Source organism: Saimiri boliviensis, chromosome 9 (assembly GCF_048565385.1).
Source record: "Saimiri boliviensis isolate mSaiBol1 chromosome 9, mSaiBol1.pri, whole genome shotgun sequence".
NCBI classification, from domain to species: Eukaryota; Metazoa; Chordata; class Mammalia; order Primates; family Cebidae; genus Saimiri; species Saimiri boliviensis.
Genome location: NC_133457.1, coordinates 87289815 through 87312704, shown reverse-complemented (window position 1 = coordinate 87312704; position 22890 = coordinate 87289815). Strand labels below are relative to the sequence as shown.

The 22890-nt window shown below is 39.1% G+C and overlaps 1 protein-coding gene across 22 annotated transcripts in view; it reads left to right on the top strand.

Annotated features, from left to right (window-relative positions):
- PLCB4 (phospholipase C beta 4) overlaps nucleotides 1-22890 on the top strand; it is a 396811-nt gene that overhangs the window by 322361 nt on the left and 51560 nt on the right. For 15 of the 22 annotated variants that reach the window (XM_074406256.1, XM_039479587.2, XM_003933210.4 and 12 more), the window contains 9 exons: nucleotides 1788-1888; nucleotides 5985-6020; nucleotides 8371-8512; nucleotides 9170-9254; nucleotides 9595-9719; nucleotides 11914-11965; nucleotides 18147-18249; nucleotides 20152-20316; nucleotides 22573-22777. In XM_074406256.1, the coding sequence (XP_074262357.1) occupies nucleotides 1788-1888; nucleotides 5985-6020; nucleotides 8371-8512; nucleotides 9170-9254; nucleotides 9595-9719; nucleotides 11914-11965; nucleotides 18147-18249; nucleotides 20152-20316; nucleotides 22573-22777 (1014 nt within the window). The remainder of the gene's footprint in view (nucleotides 1-1787; nucleotides 1889-5984; nucleotides 6021-8370; nucleotides 8513-9169; nucleotides 9255-9594; nucleotides 9720-11913; nucleotides 11966-18146; nucleotides 18250-20151; nucleotides 20317-22572; nucleotides 22778-22890) is intronic. The other 7 variants (XM_039479588.2, XM_074406257.1, XM_010343768.3 and 4 more) reach the window with 1 other exon arrangement.

Below are 22890 nucleotides of genomic sequence, written 5' to 3'. Positions count from 1 at the left end.
GGAATATGCTAAAAACATAGATACGCAAAAATACTTTTTTAAAGGGATAAACAACATAACTCATGAAAGTCAAAGATGTGATATTTCCTAAACACACAAAGTCCTCTAAAATGAGTGTTAGTATGACTTTATGTATTATTCTTAAAGGTACTTTTCCACCATCTACACACATTTGTTAATTATTCCCCTAGGCAGAAAAATATTTGCCTCTAGTGATTCCCATTTTATTCCAAAATATACCTGAGATTTTGGCTGAGTTTTAACAGAAATAACCAGATTATTTAATATACAAGTAGGCAAGTACCTAAGGACAGAATCATCCACCTGAATGGCACAAAGCTCCTGTTACACCTGTTATGTGTGTGATTCTTAGGGTGCCTCAGTAATACGTGGCTTTGGTTCTGGTCAACCCATTGGCTGTAATTACCTTAGTGCTACTGTATGAATCTACTATACATGTGTGACTAGAGTCTCTAATTTAAAGACATCAACACATCAGGCAAGAGGAAACCAAGTATAGTTGAAGAGGGAAGGCCTGCCCGGAGGCTGTAGAAAATAGAAAAGGCTTTCAGTCAGTGAAAGCAGGTGCTCAGGCATTAGGATGGATTTAGATTCAGAAGGACACATGGTTCCCAGGATAGGAGACAAGCAGTGGGGAATATCAAAATTGTGTGTGGTTATAGGTATGTCTGTGCACACATACACATTCAGGAAGTGATCATGTATTCATACAATTCTCTTAAAATAGTTACTAAGTCTCTACCACTTGTTTGAGGCACGCCCCTTGCCTTCAATTAGTTTATATCTGTATGGGCAGTTTAGACGTAAATGAAATGACAATTTAATAGTGACATGAGAAGTTTCAAAATCTTGGTTACAGACTGTAGGTCATGGAAACCTAGTCCTGGAAGAATTGTGCTAAGAATTCAGGAGACAGGTGGATCCATTATTTGGCTCTGTGATTTCAGACAAGTCAAATCATATCTCTGCATCTGCTTCCTCATTTATAAAGACCGATGTTAGATTAGATTATTTTAAGAGTATAAGTAAGGCAGATGCTGGATTCGATTATTTTAAGACGTATTCTGGCACCCTTGTCACTTTCCTGGACCAGTGAACACAGTGTGTGTGCTTTCTTTCACTGACTCGACCATGCTCCAGGGACACCAGCTTTATTTGGCACCCACTTCCACTTCTCCTCCTACCTGAGCCTGACAAATGAGTCCTGAGACTTTGAAACCTATGCTAGGTTTGACAAATAGTTTGCAGGAGTAGTACAATCCTTTTGAGGCCTTTGTTTTTTATACCACTCCAGGCTATACGTTATTATGCCCATAAGATTCAAGTGGACATTTTGGTCTCTTTCAAAATTATCCAATGTATTTGTTTTCTTTATCTTCTTCTTTTCTCTAGATGTCATGAAAGATCAATACCCTTTAATGAGTCACAGATATTTCTGCAATGTTTGAGGCTTTCATTTTTAGAATTAGTGTGCTAGGATAGAAGTAGCTATCGACTTCAGAAAAATTTGTTAAGCATCAAGCATGTCAAACTACATTTTAGGTGCAGGAGACATAATACATAACAAGATGTGCTCCTTGACCTTGAATAGGTAAGAGTTTAGTGAGAGTTTTACTTGAAAACATACTGCAAATTTAAACGTCCCCAATTTCCTTTAGCATCCTTTTTCTCTAAAAGTGCTTATGTTCCACCCGAGATTGTGAACAAGGTCTGACTACTTGGCAGTTGTTTGGCGTCATGGATTTTCCATTTTGTCTTTCACACAGCTGACCAAGAAGAGGAAGCTCACCCCGAATTCAAATTTGGAAATGAACTTTCTGCTGATGACTTGGGTCACAAGGAAGCTGTTGCAAACAGCGTCAAGAAGGTCAGTCCCCTTTCTTTCATCACTTTCAAGAGGGTCACAGCTGTTATTTATGAAATCTTGGAAATGTGAAAAACACATGAGAATAAAGTCACCTGTAATTTCCCGTCTAAATTGCTTAGGATACAAGTCTGTGCTGGGTGACCAGAATTTGACACATACACAATATTAAGTTTAAAAGGACATTTAAATTACTCATTAGGGCCAGTGTTAAACACTACCCATTTGGCCAGTGTCCTCTAAATATTATCATTTATTGTGTTATAGCTGGGGAGGGAGACAACAGCATCCCAGCGGTAAGGTTTAATCTTGAATTCATCAGGAAAATGACCCCTGAACATCCCGAGTCCAGCGCTCATTCAAGAACTAATCCAGCTAATTATATACCTTCCTCCTAAAGTAGACTAAGCATAAAAATGTTTCCAAATATTCAGCCAAGAAAAATAGTTACTCATGTGCTTACCTTTTCTCAGGCATAGTCTAGGCCACATGACCTAAAAAGGTAAAACATACTTGCCGTCAGTCCCTAGGCAGCTCATGGCCCCCTGTAGTTTAGGGAAAGGGACAGGAAACAGCGAACAAGCAAGTAGCCAAATAACTTCATAATTATAACTTTTGATAAGTGCAACTATGAAAATAAACATGAGTGTTGGAAAATAATGAAGTGGAAGGAATAAGGAAACCAGAATGCAAAGGGGCAAGAAGAATTGGCCACGCACAGAGGTAGAGGAATCACTTTCCATGCGGAGGGGCCACAATAACTACAGGAAGCCTTGCAATTAGAGGGCTCAAGTGAGGGTGGAGTGAGGAAAGATGAGATGGGGCAGGTATGTGGGAACTGGGTGATACAGGAGTTGAAAGGCCATTATGAGAAATTCAAATATAAAGTGAAATGTGACACTACTAGAAAAGTTTAGAGAAGGGGTTGGTGTAACCTGATTCAAGGTCTAAAAGATTGCTGTGATTGCCATATGGACACTAGTTTAGGAAACAAGAGTGGAAGCAGGAAAAAGCAGTGAGACAGCCTGCTGCTCTAGGCCAGACAAGAGTCCCTGATGGTCAAACCAGACAATGGATGCAGAGAGGACTAAGTGGCTTCAAGACATGTTGAGTAATGGGACAGCCTACTGATGGATGGAATGTGGGAATGAAGGAGAGAGAAGAAGTCACATGACCCTCAAGTGTCCTTGTTTGAGGAACTGGGTAGGTGGTGGTACCATTACTGGCATGGGGAAGACCGAAAGAGAAGGAACGCAGGAGTTTCAAATGGGATGACTTTGAGATGCCTGTGAGGTATTAAAGGGGAGGTGTTCATATAGCATTGCCATCTGACTCTCTCTCTGGGTTCATTTCCTAACTGTCTAACTTTGGGTAAGTTACTTAACCTCTGTGTACCTTAGTTTCCTCATCTGCAAAGTGAAGACAATAACACCTGTTTCATGGGGTCACTGTGAAGAGTGGATGTTTTATGACATGTCAAGAGCTTAGCTTGGTGCCTGGCACATGGTAACTCCTGTAAAGGTATTAGTTGCTGGTATATTATCATCCTTTTCATCTTTATCATTGTCATTATCCTCATGATCACTGGTGTCATCATCACACGTATGTAGAAGACAGGTTGAGCTAGAGATACAAGTTAGGAGTTCAAGAGATCACATTTGAAGCAATGGAGATACTGAGATGATTCACAGGGAGAGGCGGAAAAGAAGGCCCAAGTGGAGTACTAGTTAAAGGTGGGTTCACAGGAGAGGAGCCAGAAAAGAAGAGCAAGGTATAGCCAGAGACGTAGGAGGGAAATTAGGCAGTGGCACCAAGAAAGCCAAGAAAGAGAACAGTGTTATCAGAAGGATCGAGTGGTTGACCGTGGAATCTGTTAAAAAACTTAGGCCAGGAATGGTGCCTCAGGCCTGTAGACCTAGCAGTGTGGAAGGCCAAGACAAATTCTCATCAGTAAGGGCCAAGAGTGGAGGGCCTGAGTGAGGGTGGATCACTTGAGGTCAGGAGTTTGAAACCAGCCTGGCCAACATGGTGAAATCCTGTCTCTACTAAAAATACCAAAAAAAAAAAGAGTCAGGCATGGTGGTGGGTGCCTGTAAGCCCAGCTATTCAAGTGGCTGAGGCAGGTGAATTGCTTGAACCTGGGAGACGGAGGTGGCAGTGAGCTGAGGTCCCGCCATTGCACTCCAGCCTGGGTGACAGAGCGAGACTTCATCTCAAAATAAAACAAAACAAAACCTTAGCCAAATTAAATTTAATAGAGTTTAGTTGAGAAAAAAAAAAAAAATTCACAAAATGAGCAGGCCCCAAACCAGAAGAGATTCAGAAAGACTCCAGTGAAGCCATGTGCTGGAAGATTTATTGACAGAAAAAGGAAAGTGACCTACAGAAAACAGTGAGGTACAAAAGCAGCTGGATTGGTTACAGCCTTATTTGCTCTATTTGAACAGAGGTTGAATAGCTGGCCACCTTCGATTGGCTGAAACTCAGTGATTGGCATATGAGTAGGTTACTGTCTGTTTACACATCCATTCAGTCTACAGTTTACTATGTGAAAATTTATGGAGAAACCGTTAGAATATGTAGAAAGACAGCTTTGGGCTAAACTTAATTTAACAAATGCTACTGACTAAGTAAGAAGACTTAAGAGTGTCCACGGGGCTGTTAACATGGAGGTCATTGGCAGTGTTAAAGAGATGTTTCAGTGGAGTGCTAGGCATCGTGGTGACACTGGATCACACAGATATGAATGAGTAGAGACTATGCTTTTGAGAAGCTTTGCTGTGAAGGGGAGCAAGAAATGGACTGGTGGCCAAAGGGAACCTGCGGAGCAAGGGAGTGTTTTCTTTTTAGGATGAATGAATCTGGAGTGTGTTTGCAAACTTGGAAGAATTGCAGTAGAGAGGAAGAGATTAGTTTTGCAAGAAAGAGAGGGGGCAACTGCCTGCAATTCCTTGAGAAGGTGGAAGAGGGTGGGATCGCTGTGGTGCAAAGATGTGGCCCTTCAATGGAGCAGGAACATCTGATTAGTGAAGACAGTGGATGAAGATGCAAGTAGGCAGATACATTTGGTGATAGGAAAAGGGGAGAGTGTTTGTCTGATGAGCAAAGCCAAAGGCATAGTGCCTTTACATCCTGCCTTTTCTGATATAGGGAATTGTGACTACTTTGAGAGTATTGAACACCTACCAAGACTCGAGAATATTGTTTTAATACAAAAATTAGCTGAGTGCCATGGCATGTGCTTGTATTCCCAGCTACTCTGGAGGCGGAGGCAGAAGAATTGCTTGAATCCAGAAGGCGAGGTTGTAGTGAGCCAAGATTGTGCCACTGCACTCCAGCCTGGGCAACATAGTGAGACTGTCTCAAAAAGAAAAAAAAATAAAAAAGAATGTTGCTAAAGGTTTCATCAGTACTGTCATAGTCAGTTGGGAATGCTATCACAAAAATACCGTAGACTGATTAGTTTAAAGAACAAAAAACGTTCTCACTATTCTGGAGTTTGAGAAGTCTAAGATCAAGGTGCCACCCAATCAGTTCCTAGTGAGGGGGCCTCTTCGTGGTTATGTCCTCACATGGTGGAGAGAGAATAAAGAGGCAAGCTCTCTTTTGGCTTGGCCCTCACAACTGAATTACCTCCAAAAGGCTATCACAGTAGGGATTCAGGTTTCAATATATGAATTTGGGAGGGTATGGGCGGGTCTGCACCAGCATTCAGTCTGTAGCAAATACCCAGACATGAATACTGAGTTACTCAAGAGTAACCATTCACGCTGCTACCCCTTACAGATCAGGGGAGGTAGCCACATTGATTACTTATTTTCTAAGCCCCATGACTAAAGCATTAATTAAATAATTATAATAAAGCATCTAAGTAGGTAAACACTGTTCACAAAGGAGGGAAAGAGCATTAAGATTAGCCCTTCTGGTGCATAAAACAGTGAGGTCGTCCATGTTATATCATCAATAATGTCCCATTTTAGCAAATAAATAGAGTAACAAGTTCACCAATGCTTATTTAAATATCTATGTATGTATGGCTAATACATTTGGGATTTTGCCCTTTAGAGAAGTAAATAAATTATTTCCTTTTTCTAATTAGGCCTCAGATGACCTTGAACATGAAAACAACAAAAAGGTAACAAAATAATTCCCTTGCACATTTAAATTAGAGACACCTAATTTTAAAAATCTTCAAAGGAAGGAATTAAGCATGGTGATAAAATGATTAAATCCTGATAAAATTACAAAACTAGAGCAGGTGAGTAACATGATTTTTCTAAAAGTAGGTATTTAATGCAGTAAGGCATTTTCTTCATGGGAATTAGAGATTTCATTCCTGCGGTGGAACTACAAGATCATCAGCAGATTGAACTTGAAAATGAAAATGAGCTGATAGGTCATCAAATCCATATTATAGCGTAATAGAAAGGTTGATCTTAGTTCCCACTACATTGACATTCTGGAAGATCATTGATTAATTTTACACTCCATAACTTCTAGGATTATTACATGATGTTATTAGATATTGGCTTTATTGTAGGGAAGGTAAAGTTACATTTTCACTTTCTTTCATCCTTTACAAAGTTCTTCATAATGATCAAAGTGGTCTTATTTAGTAAGTATTTATGGTTTATCCTACAACAGTGAGACTGACAGCCACCGGCAAAAGTTTGCCTGATAACTTGGTTCTCATACTTCAGAGCTTCAGAAAGTACTGCCCTGCTACCTGTCAGTCCTGTCCTATTTGGAGCTGAGATCCTATCTTCTTACCCTCTAAATATTAAATTTGAAAGAATCATGAATAAATATGGTCACAGGCCTCTCCCAAAATATTTGTGATTACATTTGTCTCCTGACCTAGAATTTCATAATTCATAATTGGAGTCAACAGTGTACAGATGGACATTGGTCACTGCCATTTTTTAGTTAAGTTATGTTAATTCTCAAGGCATCAATCTTCACATGTGGTCAGTGGGTAGGACTGTAATTCCCACTACACATCACAAAGAGTGATGAGACCATACTGCAAGAATTCATCCTGGTGCCCAGCACATAGCACTGGTGGTATTATTATCATTAAACACACATGGAAGGAATGGACATGGTGCTTGTTTGGTAGGGGAGCAGAAGGGGCACATGAAAATGATAAAGACAAAAACAAAACCAAGTTACATTACTTGATTATTTCAGTTTGAAATAATCAGTTTGATAATTTAGAATGCTCAGATTGTTGAGTCATCAGTTAAGACAAACAATTTTTAACTCATGCAACTGAGGAGTTTATCCAACTAGATTCACTCTGTGCAGAAAATTTAGCTTTGCAAAGTTCTCAGCAAAAATATCGATTACTTTTGAAGGCATTATTTTTGTTGTTGGTTTTGTTGTTTTTTCTGATTTATCAAGAAATAAACTAATTTGTTTTCTTTTTTCCATATGCAAAGTAATACAATTTCAACATGTCCTATGCAGGAAGTTATTAGATTGCTTTTAAGAATAAGCACTTTTTTATATACTATAAACCACATATGTATGTGGCTTACATATGTGTTACTTAGCTCTAGAGTAGAGCTACAGTGAAACATAGTCCCCAAAGAGGCAGCATCATTAGCACCTAGGAACTAGTTAGAGCAATGACTGGCCTCACTGCAGACTGCTTCAACAGAAAGTCTGACCATGGGGCCCATGAATCTGTTTATTTTAAAAAGCCTTCCAGGTGATTCTGATGCACACTAAAGTTCAAGAGTCACTATTTTTGACATAGTGCTTCCATTTATAAAAATCTGAATGATAATACCTGCTATATCTACTTCATAGCATTGCTGTGAGGTGTAATACAGTAATTTCTTTCTTTCTTTTTTTTTTTTTTTTTTTTTTTTTTTTTTTTTTTTTTTTTTAAGGTGGAGTCTTGCTCTGTTTCCTGAGACTCTCTTGCACTGAGACTGCTCAGTGGCACAGTCTCAGCTCACTGCAACCTCTGCCTCCCGGGTTCAAGTGATTCTCCTGCCTCAGCCTCCCAAGTAGCTGGGATTACAGGCATGCACCACCGTGCCCGGCTAATTTTTGGCATTTGTAGTAGAGATTGGGGTTTTGCCATGTTCACCGGGATTGTCTTGAACTCCCAGTCTCAAGTGATTCACCTGCCTCAGCCTCCCAAAGTGCTGGGATTACAGGTGTAAACCTCTGCTCCCAGCCGGTAATTTCTTGAATATTTGAAGTCCCTTAAAAATCTAAAACTGTCCTACAAATGTAAGATAAGCATAATACTTTTTAAGCTTAATATTTTATGATTATCTCCTTTTGCATTATTTAGAGTTACAACAGACATTAACGTCTTAAAATATCCTTTAGTATAAATTGAGGAAGAAAAAGTCTTTACCTTTTAATTTATGTGTGTGCAAATTATCTTTAGTAAGGAAATCTGTAGCACATGTCCGTGAGTCCCATTGAAGTCATCGACTTATATGTTCTCTTCCTTGTGCTTATAGGGCCTGGTCACTGTAGAAGATGAGCAGGCGTGGATGGCATCTTATAAATATGTAGGTGCTACCACTAATATCCATCCATATTTGTCCACAATGATCAACTACGCCCAGCCTGTAAAGTTTCAAGGTTTCAATGTGGCAGAAGGTAACACATAAGGTTAAATGCCATCGCCTTTTTTGCCTGATTTTCTTTTATGGTGCTGATAAGCTTTGATCTAACTTGTTGCCATTTTTCTTTGTGGTCATGGGGTCTGTTCCACCTCACCTTATTTTTGTTTCATAGACCATAGAAGCCACTTGTCCTTGGTATGTGGTGACATTACATTGTCATTCGTGACATCAACCACAAGGTGGCGCGGAGAGACTATGGATTTGTTAGCACTGGGTCATATAGCCTCTTCTGTTCCCACGTGCATTCACAAGACTTCTTTTAGTCAAAAGCTGCTTTTCAAAAACAGAAGTATTTAAAAACTTCATTTCTGGGCTAGAGAAGTCATCATCATCATCATCATCATCATCATCATCATCATCATTGTCAAAAATCTGTATTATGGGGGTGGCTGCGGCAATTGGGGTACACATAACTTCTTTAATGACTCCCAATTTAATTCAGTACATTTTTTTAAAAGACAGATGTCTCTATCCACAGGATGTTAATGAAAGTAGGAGTTACTGACATGATAATGTAGCATTACCCTCCAAGGCCTCGTGATTCAGGGTGTAATGATATTTATTTATTGCTGTTTTTCGATGAGGGTTTGATAGTAGGGTTCCTGAGTCCATCTTTGCTTTTCTTTTACAGAACGCAATATTCATTACAACATGTCTTCTTTTAATGAATCAGTCGGTCTTGGCTACTTGAAGACACACGCAATTGAATTTGTCAAGTATCCTTATGTATCAAGTGGAATGAGTGGGTGACTCAACGTTGATTTGTCAGGAGCCTCTGAAATAGATAAATGGCTAATATATTGTTCTAGTGGTGGAGTTAATAAAATAGTATGTGTGAAAGACTATGGCAACCGTGACAATCTGCCCAAATGAAAATGGTTTTTATAATCCACACAGTGAACTGTGATCTTAAGCATCGTTTGTAAATGTGAAATTTGCTCTGTGCTGTCTCCTCGTTTGTCATTGTTGGCCTAGACCTTTGTTGTTTAAGCTCTTTGTTGTGTATTTTTCTCTGCTGTAGGACCTTTTTTTTCTGTTTTCCTTAATAAGTTACAGTTATAACAAACGGCAAATGAGTCGCATTTACCCCAAGGGAGGCCGAGTAGATTCCAGTAATTACATGCCTCAGATTTTCTGGAACGCTGGCTGCCAGATGGTTTCACTGAACTATCAAACCCCAGGTAGGAGCCGATGTCCAGTGACCCCAAATTTCATGAGAACACTTTGACAGGATGGTGCCAGCACTTCCCATCAATTGGCTGTGGGCATTTTTTAAAGGAAACAGACATATGGCAAAGCAATGTGTTATTGGATTTATATAATGGTGAGAAATAAAAAACCCAAAATAGAGCAAACAATGGTAGAAGAGAATGTGTTGTGATTTAAATTTAATTCCTTTCATAAATGCCATGACTATTCCTTCTAACAGTTATTCCCTATTCCAAAATATTTCTCATTTTTCTTCCTTTTGGATCAAAGTTTTTCTCTTTGTTTCTAGAGGCAGAATTAAGTGAAAAGAATTTGAGTATATTTGTACAGTAATAGCTACTCCTTTCTCCTTTGGCAAATACTCTGACCAGTGTGAACATTTGGCAAATATGACTGACACAGAAGCACTTCACCAGAGAAGTACAGAATGTTTTGGAGTAAACGCCACTAAAACGATACATAAGGAGTTACATATTCTAAGAAGTACTAATGCATAACTTGGTCTTCCAAAGTATACTCCAGGATAGGTTCTCAGTATATAATGACATTTTTTTTTTCTGGAAGGAGAAGAGTAAATTTTTATAAACACAAACAAATTTTTAAAGTTTTTGAGGTTTGCTTTAGAGCCTAGGATCACAGTATTAAGAACAGAGTTAGCAAAATAGAAATATAATAGATAGAAATATGCCACAAAACCTCTTCACTGTATATGGTCAGTTCTACAGCACAGTTCTTACAATTGTTAAAATAAAACAAAACCACAAAACCCTATTTTCCTTCATTTTTTTTTTTTTTTTTTTTTTTTTTTTTTTTTTTTTGCTGTATAATAGTACTGCCCATGCTTCTCAATTTGAGGATTTTTAAAAATCTATTGTATTTTAAGAACCTTTGTCCACCTTGTTCCCTGCTATCTGGACTGAGAGGAAGATCCTTGGACTTTCATTCCTTTGGCACAGGCATGAGCTGACGGTACTTCCCACACCTTGGGGGAGCCTCCCAGGTGACCAGAAGCCCCTCCTACTGGAGTCGCCATTCTGCATGGGGTCCCCACAGTGCTTGCTGGCTTAGACTATGACATGATAGGTACAAATTCAGTCCCTGAGTGTTTATAGTGGGGCCCAGTAACAAAACCCTGATGACTTCACTTACTTAATAAGAGGTCAACTTGTGTTCTCAGCTGTCAGTGAGTCCGTAATATGGATTAAATGGTTCTAAAACAGTTTATTCACTAGCCCAGCTTATGTTTTATTCTATGATATTAGGTTTAAACACAGCATTTTGAAGAGGAAAATAATGCATCAGTTTACCCATTTCTTTTGCTGATGAGAAGAAAGATTTTCTTCACTTACAAGAGAAAAGTCACAAGCCATGCACTGCCAGTGTAGACCCCATGACATGTCTCATCATGGAAGCATGCCACCAAGTTTTATGCAATACTTTTCTAGTTCATTTTTGAATCTTTTAAATCAAGTTTCATATTCACCCTACAGGGTATCTCCAGTGTTCCTCTCCCCGGGGATCCTGAGACCCAATCACTGTAGCAGGTTGGGTATCTCTACTCACAATACTCATTGAACAATCGTATGAATCCTATATTGAATCCAGGTTTTTTTTTTTTTTTTTTTTTTTTTTGAGACGGAGTTTCGCTCTTGTTACCCAGGCTGGAGTGCAATGGCGCGATCTCAGCTCACCGCAACCTCCACCTCCTGGGCTCAGGCAATTCTCCTGCCTCAGCCTCCTAAGTAGCTGGGATTACAGGCACGCGCCACCACGCCCAGCTAGTTTTTTGTATTTTTAGTAGAGACAGGGTTTCACCATGTTGATGAGGATGGTCTCGATCTCTCGACCTCGTGATCCACCCGCCTTGGCCTTCCAAAGTGCTGGGATTACAGGCTTGAGCCACCGCGCCCGGCCCTTGAATCCAGTTTTAAAAGTGATCTTTAGCATGATCTTTATGAAAACAAGTTTTATGCTTAATTTAAATGAAATATGAGGTCAATTCAGCATGGAAAATAGTGTGTCTTAAATAGACCAAGCAGAACCTTGTAGTATTAAAGAGGGACCTGGGGCCTGGGAGCAATCTGATACCTATTGTTTAAAATTACCGCATCAGGGTCTTTTTTGTCCAGGAAGACAAGATGCTAAATTATTTTTGTCTCTTGACAGATTTAGCGATGCAATTGAATCAGGGAAAATTTGAGTATAATGGATCATGCGGGTGAGTAATGTGATTTAAACTGTTATCACCTAGATTCAGAACTCCATACTACAGCTATAATGAAGCCATGTCATTTTCAATTATGGGCTGAAGAATTTAAGCTGGGTTTGAGGGATGGGATAGAAACAAATGAAATACCTAGAGTATATTTGCAAATAGACATTCTTCATCTACCCCGTTTTACTAAGCAGGTTTTGTTTTTTTTTAAATCACAAGTGAAGCAGTTCATACATATCCTAGAGTTTAATTCTCTCACTTTAAAATCAATAGCGGAGGTTTTTATGTCTGGCACAGATAATATTCCCTGCACACTTGAATATTAACTGCAGACATAGGTCTTAAATATGTGCGTTTTACTAGGATAAATCAAGAAATGAAGTTAATTTCATATGTAATAAAGTTGTGGACATCAAGTTGAATTTCATTCATTTGGGAATAAACCTTTGTCCTCTATTGATTCTTTTTTTGTGTCTTTTAAGTAGCAGTTATCAAAGAATAATGCTATGAATATTGTCCTACTTTCCTTAAATAGCACTCTTGAAAATCTGTGAACCAAGAAGTGAAATAGGAAATGTTAATTCCACAGAAACGCTGAAAGGTTAAATGAAAATATAAAATTAGAATTCTGTAGAGATTAAAAAAAAAAAAAACAAAAAACTATGTGTTCATCTTCTCACCTCACCCTGGCCCCATACATCTGTCTCCAAGCAAGTTAATATTAATAACTCCAGACCACTGCCCAAAGGCCTCTAGAGAACTCCAGTGGAAAACCAGCCCCTGTCATAATGATGCTGTTAGAATTTCTTCACAGCGGCTTTATCACTGAAAACTGCCAATCAAGATAACATTTTTCGGCAGTTGTGAGTTAGGAATGACTTTTCAGAGTGCCCGCTCCCTCCCTCTGCTTGCCTGGTGAATGGTTCTCTGCCAGTCTGGCTGCACACGTGGTGACTGTGCTAGTCCCTGAATCACCTACCAATTACATACCTGGAGTATACCCTACATTTTCTTCTGCTGTGTGCTTTGGAAAAAAAAAAAAAAAAATATGTAGTTGGGGAGAAAAAGATCAGAATTCACATTTCAGAATTTTGTGAAAGCTATTTTGTTATCTAATGCCAAGTGTTCCAACTCAGGAAATTTTGCACATAAATTGCTTCATAGTCTTTCTCCTCCCCCAAGTAGTGGACCGAGGCGTAAAGTCCTAGGGGTTCAGCCGTGGGCTGGGCGTAAAAGCCCTAGGCTGGGAGTTTAAAGTTCAGGGTTTGAGCTCAGCTCCCAGCTGCTCCTAGTTCTTGCTGTATTGCCTAGAGCAGGTGTGTTAGACTCAGAGCCTCTCTTCTCTGCTTGATAAAATGAAGACGGTGACACCTGCCACACACAGTTTGTTGTAGTCAAAAGCAAAAAAAAAAAAAAAAAAAAAAGTCTTTTTCCTTGAACAAAATGGGGAACTGAAAAAAACTTTGTCCTTTAACTAAAACAGTCCTTTCTCATGAGGCCCACCTTTGGGCTTCCCTTTCAGTCACTGTAGAATCCAGTTTGAGCAAGAATCTTGCTAATTCAGTTTAGGAAAAATCCCCAGCGCTTGGTATCTGACCATCCTGATTATACTGTCACCTTAGACTACCTTCAGCAATAATCCTATCAAGTCCATGTGGCCAGAAATCCTTATCCTTGATGTTTGCTCCTAGTAATTTTCTGTCTGCTGGCCCTCACCCTACTCCTTGGTTCTAAATCTCCACATATGCTTCTTGGGGTCAGAGTTGAGCCTCTATACCTGTTGTCACAGCTCTCTACCCCTTTGAATAAAGTCTATTTACCATGTTTAACAAGTGTTTGGGTATATATTTTTTCTTTAATAGTTATGATAGCTCAGTAAGGTCAAATGGGTGAGTGTGGACAAAAGGACTTCAGGAGCTGCACATTTCTGTGCAAAAGTGAGAATTAAGAAAAACTTAAGGTCTTACCATCAATCATGCACACATACATTGCAAGATTCAATGAGTGCTCTGTTCATTTGGCCTTTAAGGAGCCCAGGGAGGCAGCCTTGGCAGTCCTGGCTCTTAAAGGACCCGTCAGGCATGGCTGTGCTCACTTCTGGAACCCTGCAGTGGCCCGGTGATGCTTTAAGCAGTTTCCTCACCCACCTCAATGATCCCATGAGGAATCCTGGCAGCCTGGCCTGATGCAGGGAGTAGAATTATATCTGTATAAAAAAAGCCCTGACAATTCTGTGTTCAGTTTTCTTATCCTAGAGTTTCTACTTAGCCATCATTAGCATGTGCAGTGTCTCACTCTCCACCTTTTTTTTTCTTAAGACGGGGTCTTGCTCTGTCACCCAGGCTCAAGTGTAATGCTACAAACCTGGCTTAGTGCAACCTTGACCTCCTGGGCTCAATCCATCCTCCCACCTCCACTCCCCAAGTAGCTGGAGGTTCCCATCACCACACCTGGATAGTTTTCGTATTTTTTGTACAGACAGGATTTCACCATGTTGTCCAGGCTGATCTCGAACTCTTGAACTCAGGCAGTCCACCTGCCTTGGCCTCCCAAAGTGCTGGGATTACAAGCATGAGCCACTATGCCCAACCTCGTTGGTCATTTTAAAATGCATTCATTTATTTTAAAATACTTTCACAAACAGGGATAATGTTGCTACTTTAGCCTGAATTCTATGCTGATATATTGGAGGCTGTGTGACCAAAGGCATAGCATACACCTCACCAGAAAGGCTGAAAAACAGCATGCAGTGGGGCAGCCCAGGTTGATATAGTATTAGCAATACTGTTGAGTCTTTAATCTCCTCATTCTCCTTTCCATACACCCAGCTGGTGGCAAAGGCTGTCACTGGCAGGGAAAAGAGAGGAAATTGCCCTCACCTGCATGCCTCTGTGTTCCATGGTGGTGGTAGCTGTGGGGCCCGGTACTGCAGGAGCTCCTGTCCCTGGTGGTTGGCCAGCTGGAGCCATGCATGGCTCTCACTGCGTCACCCTTGTGGTTATCCCACCTGCAGGGACTTAAAAACCACCCCTTTGAACTGAGTCTGAGGACTGCATTTCTTAAAGAGGTATTCTGTGCCCTTTAGGCCTGTGGAGGCAACGATCCCTGTTTTATTTAGAACATCAGTGTGCAAAGTACACAAACCCCTCTGTGCTCCCTGGCTGATCTTGTGGGAGGGCATACCATTGGAACCGTAACTGTGAATGTTACCAGGAAAGTGAACAGTGTTTTTCACAGTATCATTTTGGAAAATGGAAAAATGAAAGACATTTCCCTAATTCCAAATGAAACAAAATAGTGTAAATTAATATCTACAATCATTTTAGGCTTTCACAGAAAAGTGGATGATTGATATCGAAATGGTATAACATTTTATGATTCAGAGGCAGTTTTTATACAGCAGTTCTTCCTTGCCCACAGGCCATACGTTCTAAGAACTCCAGCAGATGCCTGAAATCACCAAACCCAATATATATTACATATACTGTGGTTCTATATATACATACCTGTGATAAAGTTTAATTTATAAATTAGGCATAGCAAGAGATTAACATTAATAACCAATAATAGATCAGTTATAACAATATAGTGTAATAAAAGTTATAATTTTTTTCCATTTTTATTTATTGGCTATTTGGATATTTGATTTTGTGAAGAACTTGTCTTTTACTAATTTTCCTGTTGGGGGTTTTCTATCTTTTAAAATAGGTTTTTTTATTTCAAATTTTTATTTTCCAACTTTTATGTTCTATTTTAATATTTTTGGAACAGAGTTGACCAGGGATAGCTGAAAGCTCGGAAAGCAAAATTGCAAATAAAGGGGGATACCATATAATATCTTCAAGTTGGAATGTGTCTTATAATGCATGGTAGCTTGCAGTTATAGTCTGCAGCCATTTTGCTTTCTTGCAGCTAAATAAAGTAATGGTATGTTGGCACCTGTGGTCCCAGCCACTAGGGAGGCTGAGGCGGAAGAATCGCTTGAACCCAGGAGGCGGAGGTTGTAGTGAGCCGAAATTGTGCCACTGCACTCCAGCCTGGCGACAAAGCAAGACTCCATCTCAAAAATAAATAAAATAAAATAAAATAAAATAAAATAAAATAAAAAATAATGGCATGTTGGACAACTGATGGCATCTTAGGTGTGACCCCATTTGCTTCCCTATGACCCATTTTCTCATTCTTGGAGCTCCTGTCCACCCACCTGGTTGACAACCCTTCTTCTCTCCCCCTGTTGCCTTCCAAGGCCCTACACAGTCCACAGAGAATCCTTAGATCCCTGGTTTGCTATAGCTTTGGCCTTGTGCCTATGCCTGCCACACAGACCTAGATGTCTGGAATGAGTTCATTTTCTGTACCAGAAATCACCAAACAGACCATCTATGTCATTTGCAGTTTAAGCTAGATTAGTTGTTCTTTCTGTATTCCAGATACAGGCCTCCTATCAGATATGTGAATTGTAATTTTTTTCCTTTCTGTGGCTTGTCTTTTTACTTTCTTCATAGTGTCTCTTAAAGCACAAAAGTTTTCAAAGGAAATCCAGGGTACTATTACGTGTGCTTTTAGTATTTAGAATCCATTGCCAAATTTAGGTCATAAAGATTTGTCCTTATGGCTTCTTTTAGGAGTTTTGTAGTTTGGCTCTTGCATTTAGTTTAATTTATTTTTTTTTAATCCTCTTTGGGCTAATTTTTGTATATGGTGTAAGGTAAGGATCCAGTTTTATTTATTTGTTTATTTGCATGGAACTATCCCATTATCTTATCACTCTTTATTTAAAAGACTATTACTTTTACCCATTGATTGGTCTTGGCATCCTTATCAAAAATCAATTGGCCATAGATACATGGATTTCTTTACAGACTTTGATTCTGTCTCATTGATTTATGTGTTTTTCTTTATGTCAGTACCAGACTGTCTTGATTAAATCTTGCTGCTTTGTAGTAAGTTTTGAAATCAAGAAGGGTGAGACATTCAATTTTGTTCTCCCTTTTAACACTGTTTTGACTATACTTGATCCCTTGAATTTCTATATGAATTTTAGGATTAGCTTGTCAGTTTCTACCAAAAAGTCAGCTGGGATTTTGATAGTGATTACACTGAATTCACACATCAGTTTGAGAAATATTGCCAGCTTCACAATGTGGTCTTCCAACCCATGAACACAAGATGTTTTCTAATTTACTTAGATCTTCTTTAATTTTTTAACAGTGTTTTGTAGTTTTCAAACTGTAGGCACTTATTTTTTTAAAATTTATTCCTAAGTGTTTTATATTTTGCTGCTATTATACGTGGAATTGTTTTCTTAATTTCATATTTGGATTGTTCATTGCCATCATATAGAAACACAAATGAATTTTTATGTTTATCTGGTATCCTGTAATAGTGGTGTATTTATTTATTCCAATTTTTTTTTAGTGGATTACTGAGAGTGTTTTATGTATAGGATCATGTCATCTGTGACTAGAAATAGGTTTACTTCTTTCTTTCCAATCTGGATGCCTTTTAATTCATTTTCTTGCCTAACTGTTTCTGCTAGAAATGGGGAAATAATTTATTTTTATTTTTACCCACCTCTAGCCAAAATTTCAATTTCCTTTGATTGTGAATGTAGACAACAATCCACAGTCACATTAGTGACTTTGTCTGTCTCACCAGTGTAAATCACAGATACTGTCATAGCTCATTCCTGTTGTTACAGCTGTCTCAAAATATGTTTGTACACATCAGTACTTTAAGATTACTGTCATCATAATTAGATCTTACCATTAGATCTTATAATTTAATGCATTAACAAATGTATAATTAATACAGAGGTCAAATATCACATTTCATATTTTGATAACTATAGCTAATATAATTGGTTTTTCATTGTTATTCTTTGCATTTTATTTTATACATATAAAGAAAAGTGTTTAAAGGGGGCCAGGGAAAAAATGTTCAAGAGAAGATGATAGGATTAGGAAGTCCTGGATGCCACTGAGCCTCCCATTGAACCTGAGGCTCTTTAAGGTTTTCCATAAGGGCAGGCACATTCTCTTCCATCCTTAAGACCCTCTGCCTAAAGGCGTGGCTTCTATGTTACAGATAGAGAAAAGGAAGCATGCAGTGTTTCAACTAGCAAGTGTTCTAGTCTTTGTAAGACCTACTAATAAAAGAAACTTTTGTGCTTTTGTCCTACCAGGTACCTTCTCAAACCAGATTTCATGAGGCGGCCTGATCGAACATTTGATCCTTTCTCTGAAACTCCTGTTGATGGCGTTATTGCAGCCACTTGTTCAGTGCAGGTAAGCTCGTCACAGGGTAGTATAAATGTATAGGCAAATAGTCCTTGAAATGATAAAATATTTAATGTTAAATTGCAAGATTCATGTGCTGCCCACAACTTGGACTTAAGATACCCTCTGCTTTTTAAAAATGAGATACATTTTTTAAAATTGTACTTTAGGTTCTGGGGCACATGTGCAGATCATGCAGGATTGTTGCATAGGTACATACATGGCAAGGTGGTTTGCTGCCTCCATCCCCCTGTCACCTATATCTGGCATTTCTTCCCATGTTATCCCTCCCCGACCTCCCCATCCCCTGCTGTCTCTCCTGTAGCCACCCGCAACAGACTGCAGAGTGTGATGCTCCCCTCCCTGTGTCCATGTGTGCTTGTTGTTCAGCACCCACCTATGAGAGAGAACATGCGGTATTTGATTTTCTGTTCTTGTGTCGGTTTGCTGAGAATGATGGTTTGCAGATTCATCCATGTCCCTACAAAGGACACAAACTCATCGTTTTTTATGGCTGCATAGTGTTCCGTGGTGTATATGTGCCACATTTTCCTTGGCCAGTCTATTGTTGATGGGCATGTGGGTTAGGCCCAGGTCTTTGCTATTGTAAACAGTGCCGCAATGAACATACATGTGCATGGAGACACATTTTTTCACTAGTAAAATTGTTAGCTACTTAAAGTGAAAGACACCATCAAAAAGTATATGCTCCATGATTCCATTTATACAGAATTCTAGAAAATGCAAATTATAGTGACAGAAATTAAATCAGTGCTTGCCTTCGAAAAAAGGGCAGGGAGGAAAGGGTTATAAAAGGGCACAAAGAAACTTTGAGTGATGATACAAATGTCTATCATCTCAATTATGGAGGTAGTTTCACAGATGTGCTCGTATGTCCCAACTGATCTCATTGTACATTTTATTTTTTTATTTTTTATTTTTTGACACTGAGTATCACTCTGTTGCCCAGGTTGGAGTGCAATGGCACTATCTCGGCTCACTGCAATCTCCGTCTCCCAGGTTCAAATGATTCTTCTGCCTCAGCCTCCATGTAGCTGGGATTACAGGTGCCCACCACCATGCCTGGCTAATTTTTGTATTTTTAGTAGAGAAGGGGTTTCACCATGTTGGCCAGGCTGGTCTCGAACTCCTGACCTCAGGTGATCCACCTGCCTCAGCCTCCCAAAGTGCTGGGATCACAGGCATGAGCCACGGCACCCAGCCTAATTGTATAGCCGATGAATTGCATATAAGTCATTGTATGTCAATTATACCTCAAAAAATGTTTCAAATTGTTAGCTAGTAAATAATGTAAACAAAAAAGAAACCTAATAAATGGCTATAGTCATTTGAACACTAAATAAAAAATTATGCCTCCATAGCTTTATTGTAGATAGACTAACATTGGTCTTTACAAATATGTAAAACTGCCTAGCTGACCAGTGTCAATATCAGTAATAACAGACAAATTCTAGCTTTGTTTTTCTTTATGTGTCTCTTTTCAAGACTTTTAAAAGAATTCACTAATTAGTATGGCATGATGGAATTTCAGAGCTATGAAAGGATCTTAGGACATACCTGAATTCATCACTTTGTTTCATACATGTAGGCACTTAGGTGAGATGAAGAGGCCATGGACACTATTTCTTTGTATTACATATATTTTTTCTTTGTTCTTTTTCTAGACAGTTCTAGAAGGTAGAACATCTGCTTAAAACAGTTGGGGTCTTTTGCATATAGTAGTTGTTCAATGTTGCGGTTTACAAAACATGAATACATTACTATGATAGATAATTGAAATTCTCACTCCCCCCCAAAAAAAAAACAGAATTTCTTACTTCCTGATTATTCTTTGCTACTAATGCTTACACAGAGTTTACCTCACTTTGTTCTATTTCTCTGCTGCTGCAGGTTATATCAGGTCAATTCTTATCAGATAAGAAAATTGGCACCTACGTAGAAGTGGATATGTATGGGTTGCCCACTGACACCATACGTAAGGAATTCCGAACTCGCATGGTTATGAATAATGGACTCAATCCAGTTTACAATGAAGAGTCATTTGTATTTCGTAAGGTAGGACATTTTCAGCATGTCAAACTTACTCTACTAACTTGGTAGCCATGTTTTAGTGCACAGACACTGCACAATACAGGGACAGTTATTCGACCCACAGCATCTTCTTTTTCTCTTCTTCTAATGGCTGACTTCTGTAGCTGTCACAGGATCGTTGGTTCTGTTTGGCCCTGCCCTCCTTTTGGTTCTCCTCTCCTCTTTGGAGGAGCCCATCTCCTGCATGGCAGTGCCTAAGCTCTGGTTTGCCATCTTTTAGAATGAGTCTTTGCTATTGGACGCCATCGTATACTGGAGAGTTCTTCTCTCTCCTGGAAGTTACTGGTGACTTACACTATTCCTTTAGCCAAGTAGTCAGGTAAGATGCTGCACTCCAAAATTAAGGTCAATAGATGTCACTACATGGGCATGGTCCTGTCTCTCCAGAAAGTGATACCTGTTGCTTACTTGCAGGTCTTGACCTTCTTGTACTGTTGTCAGTGTTTTACTTTTTTCTCCTAATACTGTGTCTTGGATCCTAAAAACAATCACAGCCATTCCCCCTCGTGTTCAGTTTTTAATCTCTTACTCACTTTTCCGCTTGGTTTCTTTTTTGTCAATTGAAGATGCAGTGGAAAATCCACACCTTGGTAGTGCTGTCTCTAAGAATGTTCACTTTGCCTTCTTATTCACTCTGTTATCCTGACCAAAATGATTTCCTGCTGCTTCTTTGGGCACAAGTTTTCCAGCTGGTTCTGCTCCATTTGTACATTATGCAACACAAACAATCGGCTTCTTGCCTTCGCAAAATAGGGATTATCCATTTCAGAATAGAGTAAATGGCTTACAGAAACCAAATGAAGGATGATCAATGTAGGTTTGATGAAACAGGCCATTTTGACATTTAAGTTTACCCTGGGATGTGAATCCTGTTATCCACACAACCCTCACATCCCATTGTCTCCTCTGCCCCTGTTAGAACATGGTGTAAATTACATACACAACTGTGATTTGGTTTTGTTCTTCCCTGGATTTTCCAATTTGTTACAGCTGGATCCATTGCCACGTGGCTACTGTTCTTTGGCATAATGAATAATCCCTACTCACATTTCTAGAAGTTGAGAAAGTTGACTCAGGCATTCTTTGTTTTGAATGAATGAGGAAATATCCAACTTAGTGTTTATGTATAATAGTTCTGGCACTAGAAACAAGATGCCGATTCTGAGTCCTCCCATTTTCTTCAGAACTTAGTTTTTTTCACTGCTAACAGGTGCTTTGTTGTCTTTCTTGTCGTGGTTGCATTTTTCACTAATCTCACATGGCAAGAATGACAAAGCCCAAGCCTCTGTTCACTGCATAAGGAGGAAGAGAGGGAAATTGGCTAATTTACCATGATTTCTCCTCTTCATCTTCATTAAGCTGGAATTAAATTATAGCCTCCAGATGTAAATAGGCAACATCCATTGTCTAGCTTTAAACATAGCACTCAGATAGAGCAAGATGTCCTGGTTGCTTTTAGGCAATAAAAAGGCATTCCTGATTAAACACATTGGGTACCCTTTTTGTAATGTTGCTATTTTGTAACTGAATCAGGTTTCTGCCATCAGAACTCAGATTTTATGTTCGTTTATTCAGTTTGGGGATGGCAGGAGTAGGTGTCTTAGAATCAAAGTATGTTAATTTTTCTAGCTACAGCATCTTACTCTGTTTAACATCCCAACATGTGGTAGAAGCTGAGGAGTGCGAGAAACAAGGAAGACCCAAATTTATACTTAAAAGTTATCTCTCATGCCTGAAGCATTTATTCAAAGATACCTTTCATATTCTTAAAAACAAGCAAATATAGATGTTAGGAGCATGCCAGATACTAGATCACAGGGTTAAACCTCAAGATCCCCAATTCCTAGGCCCTACTCTGTCACTGATATCTCTGTGATTGAGGAAAGTAGCTTGATTTCTCAGTGTGTCCTATTTCTCAACCGTTATATGGGTGGGGACAAGGATCCATCACAAGAGTTGAAGTAGTAATCTTTAACATTCATTTCATCTAACATTTTTCAGAAGATAATTTCCACGAAACATGTTCCAATTGCTTTTCTCAGTGTCTGGGACATTGTAGCTCACCCAGTACGTTTTTGGGAATGCGGATTGATCATGGACTTATTTTCACCATCAGAGAACATTTAAGAACAGCATGGATTTAGTCCACACTCCTTAGAGTCATGGTTCTTGGGCACTGCGTTGCAAAAATCCATGAGAAGTCTTGTTCTCTGTTTGCAGGTGATTCTGCCGGACCTGGCTGTCTTGAGAATAGCAGTGTATGATGATAACAACAAGCTGATTGGCCAGAGGATCCTCCCGCTTGATGGCCTCCAAGCAGGATATCGACACATTTCCCTTCGAAATGAGGGAAATAAACCTTTATCACTGCCAACAATTTTCTGCAATATTGTTCTTAAAACATATGTGCCTGATGGATTTGGAGGTAAGATAAATATTTGGTTACAGAATATGATACAGATGAGGACCTAGATTATAAGATTATAAAACATCTTGCCCATGCTTTAAATAATACTATTTATAATACTATCTATTTAT